Here is a 10,333-nt window from a genome sequence, read left to right as displayed (position 1 = left end):
TCTTTTGCGTTTTATATCTGAAGAGGGCTCAATCTTGTAGCCGAAACTTGTTATATTTTTACACATGTTTATACATTTACACATTTATATATGCCGTTCCGTGCGCATGTATCGTCGCATAATAATTTAATTAATTAAATGTTTTGTTTTTCTCTTTGTAATCTACTGACTCTTCTTTCGCCGTGTATTTGTTTGATTATTTACGTTTACATTTAAGAGTCTTTACATCGTTATTATTAGAATTCTTAAAATCACAAAACATTCATTTATTCAATCAAATTAAAGATATTAATAGCAAAATATGAAATATTTTCAAATACCTTTAGTGACACTAACAACACTGCTCGTGTTAGGAAGAAACAAACACATTAAATTCTAAACTAATCATATGATCTTTTGATAAAAAGATAGTATCCGAATAAAATATATTGTGGCACGACCAATGATAGATAATGCACTGGAAAAAAAATGAAATATCCTCCTTCCTCGATTTGATCGTAGCTCCCTCTACTTCTACATAGAAAACTGTTCTCTTCAGTTTTCAAAATAACTGTGTTTTGGAAAATAACAAACTACTTCAGTAAATATTAAAATTGCGCCGGACATAAAATGTGAATGTGAAAGAAAATGTCGTTGACTGACTCGTATTATGCATAAAGGCTGTATTACTGTGCAACGTGCAGCTCTACTTACTTAACTACAATAATGTCATGGAAGGACGATGTAGCATATGCTATGACTCCCAGCAAATTCTTAACTTGGCCACTAGGCGTTTGGCCTTTGCAAAAATATAACATATTTGCTTTAATCCGTACTGTCGTATGTGTCGTCAGTTTGGTATGTTCTTAATAACTTATACTTTCGACCTATCGAGTTTGACAATTCCAGTTTGGTGCACAGTGTAATATTTAGTACATAGTAAAAACGAGAAACAGAAATAAAACTCTAATATGATAATAAACGATCCATCCTTTTTGTTTGCATAGATCGTGATGATGGTTTTATTGTTCCTCGAAATCAATTTCGGTAATGGCAGTATATATGAAAAGCTCGATTCTCTTATGCTTATGTTTTGCAACATTCTCTCTATATTAAAATTGTTATCCTTCCGTATATATGCCGATAATCTAATTCGCAATTTCTTTTCTGCTGTCAACGACTATATTGCGATCGATACTATAAATAAGCACACGATCATGCGGCGGCACGCATTCATGGGAAGGATGATTTGCTACAGTATTTCATTTTTCGGTTATATGGCACCAATTTTGTTTCTGATACCTGTAATAATTAGTTCAATGTTAGACAATAATGAGGACATTCAAGTTAACATATCCGTCAAAAATCTAGCAATGGAGTTACCTGTGCCTTTACCATGGACATTAGGAAATTATCATCTCTCTACAAATGTATACTATGTGATTTTCATAGTGCAATACATTCTATTAACACTAAATTGCTCCGGCAATGTTGGTAATTAACTGTGTGTCAATATCTAAGAGATTTGCGTATTAGTTACTTTAAATGTTTTACTTTTAATAAAATTTTCGAGGGGGTAACCACTCTTAAATACCGATATATAATCTGTCAAAAGATCGTTGAATTCCTCGAAATCCGATAAAGTCCGATAAAATTTTGAAGTCCGAAGTTCATGTGTACACCTATTTTATGAGTGGTTGCCATCTAAAAAATTTAGTAATAAGTTTTTAATTTTTATATTTAGATTTTTAGTTTTATTTTAGTTTTGCCAACTAACAAATCATTTGATACCTAATTATATAAAATATTTATTTTTATTGATATTAAATATCAAAACACATTTTTTATTTTTTAATAGAAATTATTTTTTTAATTAAATCAGATTTTTTTAACTCAGATTCTAACTGATAATGTTTTTTATTAAAACTTTTATGTTTATAATATATTTTAATTTATAATTGTAATTTACTTATAAAGGCAATGATATACTTCTTCTTGGAATTATTCTTCATATTTGCGGGCAAATGGAACTTTTAAAAATCGAATTTACCAATTATAATGGAGAAAATAAAGACATGAAAGAGTTTGAAGCATTGGCATCTAGACATTGTTATTTAATGGAGCATGCGGAACTTCTGATAGATGTAATAAGCTTCGTTTTGCTCGTGCAATTGCTGTTCAGTTGTCTTATTATTTGTTTGGTCGGTAAATATCTTAAATTCTCCTATTATGTGATACAAGCATTATTACGTCTTTTTCGGGATAAAAGCTGTTCTATCTAGAAAAATAAAATTTTTTTTTGCAAAAAAGCTACTATGTTAAAATTATAGAAAACATCTAAGAAATATTATATAATTTTATTTTGTGATATTCTAATAATATAATAAAATTATATAATAAAATAATATAATCAAATCGGATTTTATCAAAATTCTTATATCAATAATGTCAGAGAGAATCGTCTTTGTGCATATTATCTAATTACGTGTTTTTCAGGTTTCCAATTAATTTTGGCATTGAAATTACATGACGCAGTGATAATAACAAAAACCACATCAGTGCTGAGCGCTCTATTGTTACAATTATTCTCTTATAGTTTTGTGGGCGATTATCTGAAACGTCAAATGGAAGATATCGCGCACTCGATCTACTGCTGTAATTGGTACTACTTTCCATTGAAATTAATGAGGAATGTCTTATTTGTCATAATGAGATCGCAGCAACCTGTTCAACTGCTAGCGGGCAGATTTGTCGTCGTAACCATTGAAACTTATATGTCCATATTAAAAAGTTCCTTCTCATACTTGTCTGTCCTACGAGTGATGATAGATGACTAAAGTGCAGATAACAAATGAGAAGAAAACTTGAAGAGGAATCACTGTACACACATATAAATAATAGCATTTCTATAAAAGAATTATTAGGACACTATGATATAAAATTGAATACTAAAATTGAAGTAAATAAAGTTCTTTTCTTTATAATATCAATATATAATAGTATTTATTATCATCATGTTTGGCGACTGTAGCGTAAAAGCGTGGTCTACAATATAAGCTACAAACACATCATCGCTAGTCGCAACAGCCAATTAAAAGCATCAATAGTAATTAATGACGCTTCTGATTGGCTGATTGGCTGATTTGATCGATATCTCTGAAACGGCAATGGTAAACTATTGAGAATCTTTGTTATGACAATTTCTTGTGATAAATTGTTTGGATCCAGCGTTAAAACTGTACAATAGATCTCACATATTTCTGAGACAGACTTAAATACAGACTTAAAACTACTGTCTGTCCTACGAGTAATGATGGATGATTAAATGCAAGTAATTATTGAGAAGAAAACTCGAAAAAATAGTTCAATATTTATACACTCCAATATATTAATATTCTTAAAATAAAAAATTACTATAAGATACCATATTTGGAAATATGTCTAAAATTAAACAATAAAATGGAATAATCAATTTACAGTAAATAATATTGTTTTCAATTAATAAACATTTGTACATTATTAAAAATGATTTTGCTTATACTTTGATAACTATCAAGTAAACAGAATGTTAACACGTATTGTATATTATTCGTAACACATTATTTTAAAAAACTGCAGTAATGCGCGATTTGCGACTACGAAATTGTGATTTTGCTTACAAATTGATAACTGTCAAATAAACAAAATCTTAACACTATACTTATAAGTTTTCCAACAAAAAGTAGAATATAGATGTTATTGAAATCTACTGATTCGTATTTAATCTCGTATTTCTTTAACTAATTTTGCAATCCAACAATAGATTCTTTATGGAAATAAAGCAGAATTAGTTATTTCATTATTATATAAAAAAATATTAGTCTTTTAAGCGGCTACAAAATAATAGATACGGCACGATCGTTTTTTTCATCAGTTATCATAGTTTTTACATAAAGACATCTCAAAAATTAATAACACGTAGAGTTTTAATAGAGTTAAAATGTTATTCTACGTGTTATTAATTTTTTAGATGTTTTTATGTAAAAACCAATGCATTCGTCTATTCAAACAAAGTTGAACTTAACAAAAGTAAAATATGAAATATCTGCGAATAATTTTATTAACAACACTATTCATATTATCTAAAAAAAACTGACACATTAAATTTTAAGTTAATCATATGTATCCTTCATAAAAAGATGATATCAAAATAAAAGTATTGAAGGATGATCAACGTTATACTGAAGGATGACAAATATTATACTGAAAACTGAAGCATCACCCTCTCTCAATTCGATTTTTATCCCACTCTACTCTCTTTCGTATAAAAGAAAAATTGTTTCCTTCAATTTTAAAAATAGCTGTATTTTGGAAAATCATAAGGTATTATAATAAATGCGCCAATAAAATATGAACGTGAAAGCGAACATTTCCGATGATCGACTCATATTATAGAGACACTAGGACCGGTATTATGAAGTTACTGTGCAACGCGCAGCTCTACTTAACTGCAATAATGACATGGAATGACGATATAGCATACGCTATGACTCCCTTCAAACTCTTAACTCTACCATTAGGCGTTTGGCCTTTGCAAAAATATAATACATTTGCTTTAATTCGTTCTATTATATCTGGCTCCAGTTTGGTACGTTATCAATTTTCATATTACAATTTTCGTATTTCAATAAAATTTCTCTGGAACTCATATGTTGATATATTATTGTATGTTCGACATATTATGTTCAATTTTAAGTGAAATGTTTAGTGCATAGTAAAAATGGGAGAAACAGAAATAAAGCTTTGTTGTAAGCAGTCCATTCTTTCTGTCTGTATAGACCGGGATGATGATCATGTTGTTCCTCGAAATCATTTTCGGTAGCAGCGATGCATATGTAAAACTCGATGCTCTTATGCTTATGTTCTGCAACGTTCTCTCTGTACTGAAGCTATTGTCATTCCGCATATATGCCAATAATATGATTCGCAATTTCACTTCTGCTATAAATGATTATCTCGCGATCGACAACAATAAGAAGCATGCGATCATGCGACAACACGCATTCATAGGAAGAATGATTAGCTACAGTATCTTATTTTTCGCTTATTTGGCTTCAACAATTTTCTGTTTAGTGCCTATAATAGTTGACAATGGAGAAAACATTCAAGTTAATGCATCTATCAAAAATCAAGCATCAGATTTACCCATACCCTTAACATGGTCGTTAGGAAGCTATCATCTCTCTGCGAATTTATTCTTCGTGATATCTATAGTGCAATATTTTCTATTGGTGCTCAATAGCAATTGCAATTGTGGTAATTAGCTAATTGTTAATATCAATAAAGTTTGCGAATTTGTTTAAACGTTTTGCTTTTAATACAATTCGATGATAAACTTTAATTTTTTAATTTTAGCTTAATTATTAGCTTTCAGCGTTTTTATTAACTAAAAGCATACAAATTAAACTTGATGTTTAATTAAATAAAATATTTGATTTAATTGATATTATATATTTAATTTTTGTTTTTTACTTTTTACTAGATATTCTCTTTTAATGCATGTCGTATCTGTTTTATAGTTGTAATGTTATAACATTTTCTTTTTTTTATGTCAGTTTTGCACCAGATTCTAACTATGAACCTTTTTAAAACTTTCAATGTATATAAATGTTAATGAAAAATTGACATTTATTTATGAAGGCAGTGATTCACTTTTCCTCGCTATCACTACACATCTTTGTGGGCAAATGGAAATCCTAAAAATGGAATTTGTCAATTATGGCGTGGAAAGCAAGAACATATTTGAAGATTTTTCAAAATTGGCATCAAGACATCATTATTTAATGGAGCATGCGGAACTTCTCGTCGAAGTAATAAGTTTCGTTTTGCTTGTGCAAATGCTGTTTAGTTGTCTTATTATTTGTTTAATCGGTAAATATTTTAAACTAGTTAGTTTTTCGGTTATGTAACGTATCATTTTGTCAAAAAAAATGTTTTATCGTAAATTTTTTTGCAAATCGTTCGAAAATTATATTAATTATCTGAGAAATATTATCTAATTCTATATATCTTAATAACGTAAGAGAAATATTAGGTAAACCTCGAAAAATTTCTATCTCAGTAATGTCAGAGAGAATTAATTTGTGCATGTTGTGTATTACATATTTTTCAGGTTTCCAATTTATTTTGGCATTGAAATCACATGATGTAGTGATGATAACTAAAACCATAACAGTGATGGGCGCTCTGTTATTACAGTTATTCTTTTATAGTTTCGTGGGCGACTATCTAAAGTGTCAAATGGAAGATATCGCTCAGTCTATCTACAGCTGTAATTGGTACTGCTTTCCACTGAAATTAATGAGGAATGTTTTGTTCGTCATTATGCGGTCGCAGCAACCTATTCAACTCTTAGCTGGCAGATTTTTCATCGTAACTATCGAGACTTATATGACCATATTAAAAAGTTCTCTCTCATATTTATCCGTTCTGCGAGTGATGGTGGATTCATAGAGAGTTGGTAACTATTGAGAGTAAATCACAACGAAAAAATAACACCATACATATATAATATATAAGGAATATCATTTTGTAAAAATTATTATAAGACAGGATACGTCAGGAATTTTGAATAATAAAATTGAATAGTAAAACTGAAGTTAAAAATAATTTTTTTATTATATAAATCACTGTATTATACATTACTTTAACACATTTTAAGAAGTATGCAATAGAAGTAATTGCTCTGATGCGTGATTCATAATTGCGGAAATATAATTGTTGCTTAGAATTTAATAACTATCAAATAAATGGATGTTAATATAACTAACAATCTTCCATTAGTTTCGGATAAAATATTATATCACAACAGATTGGCATTCATTAATTATGTTCACATTTATTAGTATCATATTTCTTAAAAGAATTTTGTTAAGATAATCCAACAACAGATTGCTTGCAGAAACAAACCAAAATTAATTATTTTTCATTATTAAATAAATGGATTATGTATGTGTATATGTATTATTTATGATTAAATAATAGTAAAAAAAATGTGGCTATTATGTTTCTTGTATGTAACTTTTTTATATTTTAATTCAATTAATAAATTACATTCAAGTTAATTATAGTGTAAATAATAATTTATTAATATAAGTTTTTAATATAATACAATTACTTATATGACAGTTATATTAGATGTATATATTAGATGTATGTATTAGATGTTATATTAGATGTTTTTGCTAAAATGAGGACCTGTTCATAAATTGCGTATAGGTGTGTGTGTGTACGCGCTTTGTAAATGTGCAATTACTTTTTTAAGCCGCACATATGTATAGGTTAATTGTTCACAGCTAAAAAATTAAAAACTGAAAGATATCAAAAAATTATTTATCTGCTTTTTATCTCTTCTATTACTCATATTCAAAAAACTTTTTTGAATAACGTCAATATATCAACTTGTTAAGGTGCATCCAAATTCTTGAGCCAAACCTCGAGTTAAATAGGTAAATATCAATTATAATAACATCAATTATTAACAAAAAGTCGTGGAAGCAATTATTTCACAAATTCGATATCTATCAAAGAACAAATAAAAACCTTTTGCAAGAGATGATGTAAATATACTAGCATTATGAGTTACATTACCAGCGCACATTAATACTTTTTTACCCAGATATTGCTTGCTTTTCCTATAGCTAATCATCATTTAAAGCTTAAAAATATCTCTAGGAAAATAACAACAAATATAAAACAGAACCACATTATAAAAATGTAATTACATTACATTTCTTAATTCAAACTACATTAAAAGTATCAATAGCAAAATTGAAGTTCCTTTAAATAATTTTAGTGATACTAACAATATATCACAACACTATTATTAACAACATATAACAATACTACTCTAATGCATTAAATCCTGAATTAATCGTATATGTTTTTGATGAAAAAATATCGAAATAAAAGGTATTATAGCACGATCAATGCAATATGATGTACTGGAAGAAAAATGAACCTCCTCGATCTTTGCTTCACTATATACTTCCATATGAATAATTTCTTTCTAAAATAACCGCGTTTTGAATAACAAGGTACTTTAGTAAATGTTAAATTGTGCAATTTCAATAAAATATGAACGTGAAAGCGAACATTTCCGATGATCGACTCATATTATAGAGACACTAGGACCGATATTATTGAGTACCGTGAAACGTGCAGCTCTACATGACTAAGATAATGTCATGGAATGACGATGTGGCCTACGCTATGACTCCATTCAAACTCTTAACTCTACCATTAGGCGTCTGGCCATTGCAAAAATATAACACATTTTCTTTAGTTCGTTCTATCGTGTGCGGCTTCAGTATGGTACGTTTTCAATTTTTATATTACGTATTCCAATAAAATTTCTGTGTCATTTGCAAGTATATTCAATATATCAAGTTCGACAGATCAACTGAAGCGTTCGGTACAGCGTGAATGTAGTAGAACCGAAAAATCATAATAAAGCTTTATATAATAAACAGTACTTGCTATCTGTGTAGACCGTGATGATGATCATGTTGTTCCTCGAAATCATTTTCGGTAGCAGTGATGCATATGTAAAACTTGATGATCTAATGCTTATATCCTGCAATGTTCTCTGTGTACTAAAGCTATTGTCATTCCGCTTATATGCTGACAATCTGATTCGCAATTACTCTTCTGCTATGAACGATTATTCTACAATTGACACCGAGGAGAAACGCACAATCATGCGGCAGCACGCATTTATGGGAAGAATGATTTGCTACAGTACTATATTTTTTACTTACTTCGCTTCATCAATTTTTACGCTGGCACCTATGATAACAGGCGATGAGAATGTCCACGTTAATGTATCCATTAAAAATCAAGCGGCAAAATTACCAGTGCCAATAACATTTTTAGGGGATTTACAAATTCCTTCGAGTTTATATTTCATAATCTCTTCGGTGCAATATTTTATACTCCTGCTTACTGGTACCAGCAATTGTGGTAATAAGCTAACTGTTAATACTAAAGAGATTTATATACAAATACGAATTTATTTTGTATAGAATACGAATTTATTTTAAACATTTTACTTTTTATAAAATTTATTAATAAAATTCCTGTTTATACTTTCATTTTAGTAATTTTATTTACTATTGATATTTATACTAAACATAATGTCTAATTAAAACTTCACTTTTATTTTTATTACATATACACACGCATACATTAAACTTCCAAATACTTTTTAATAGACATTATTTTTAACACATATTGTAATTGTATTTCCTATAATTGCTACACGTAATATCATTTATATTTTTTTAAATCATTTTTTCAAAAATTCTTAATAATCTTTTTATTATAATTAAAAATTTTCAATGTAAAATATTTTAATGCAACATTGAAATATATTTATAAAGGTAATGATTCACTCTTCTTCGCAATCACTCTCCACGTTTGCGGTCAACTGGAACTTCTAAAAATCGAGTTTACTAACTATGGCGTGAAAAGCACAAACATAAATAAATATTTTTCAATATTGACACTAAGACATCGTTATTTAATAGATCTTGCGGAACTTTTATTCAATGTAATAAGTTTCGTTTTGCTCGTACAAGTACTATTCAGTTGTGTTATTATTAGTTTGATTGGTAAATATCTCAGAATTCAATATTTCAGGATACATATTATGGAATTATTCTGAATAGATTCCGATTGAGTTATTGCTAGATTTCTATTGTATTTTGCAAGGAAATCGAAATTATTGCGATCAAAATCTATTTCATAATATGTGTGTCCTGTTATGTAAAACAAGTATTACACCGCTAGAATATTGTAAATCAGCAGAATAAAAAGTTAAAACTTTATACTCCCTCATAGCAGAGAAAAGAATTCTTTTTCTATTCCCGGTTTACAAACTGAATTATTTTTCTATTCCATTTCTATTCTAAAAATATTTCTAAGGGTCTCAAAAGAATTTATTTTTATGTCAACAATTGCGAGTTTTTTTCGGATTTAAAGAGTACTTTTTTTTTAATCTAAATAACTTTGCAACGAAATCGAAATAACTTTTAAATAGTATTTTAACAGAGTTCTAAAACTATTCATTTACGCTTTTTCTAGAATTAGAAAGTTAAATAGATTAGGATTAATGGATTGCTCCGAAATACGAAACAAAAATTAATTAAAGTATATTTTAGGACAAAAATGTTTTAACAAAAAAATATTTTAAAATATTGGGTCGTCCGGAAAGTTCGTGCGTATTTTCCGCACGGACCTTTCCGGATAACCCAAGGTTGTCCGGAAAGTCCGTGCGGAAAATACGCACGGACTTTCCGGACGACCCAATATTTAT

General features: G+C 28.7%; 1 protein-coding gene across 1 annotated transcript in view; it reads left to right on the top strand.

Moving 5' to 3' along the window:
- Positions 1-10,333, top strand: part of LOC108748217 — a 34,673-nt gene that overhangs the window by 23,364 nt on the left and 976 nt on the right. The window contains exons 13-18 of the mRNA XM_018486250.1: positions 1,957-2,184; positions 2,476-2,798; positions 4,797-5,274; positions 5,659-5,828; positions 8,182-8,331; positions 8,508-8,979. Of these exons, the coding sequence (XP_018341752.1) occupies positions 1,957-2,184; positions 2,476-2,798; positions 4,797-5,274; positions 5,659-5,828; positions 8,182-8,331; positions 8,508-8,979 (1,821 nt within the window). The remainder of the gene's footprint in view (positions 1-1,956; positions 2,185-2,475; positions 2,799-4,796; positions 5,275-5,658; positions 5,829-8,181; positions 8,332-8,507; positions 8,980-10,333) is intronic.

Source organism: Trachymyrmex septentrionalis, unplaced genomic scaffold (genome assembly GCF_001594115.1).
Source record: "Trachymyrmex septentrionalis isolate Tsep2-gDNA-1 unplaced genomic scaffold, Tsep1.0 scaffold22, whole genome shotgun sequence".
Classification (NCBI taxonomy): Eukaryota; Metazoa; Arthropoda; class Insecta; order Hymenoptera; family Formicidae; genus Trachymyrmex; species Trachymyrmex septentrionalis.
Note: the sequence above shows the minus strand (reverse complement) of the source record. Positions and strands in the feature narration are given on the sequence as shown.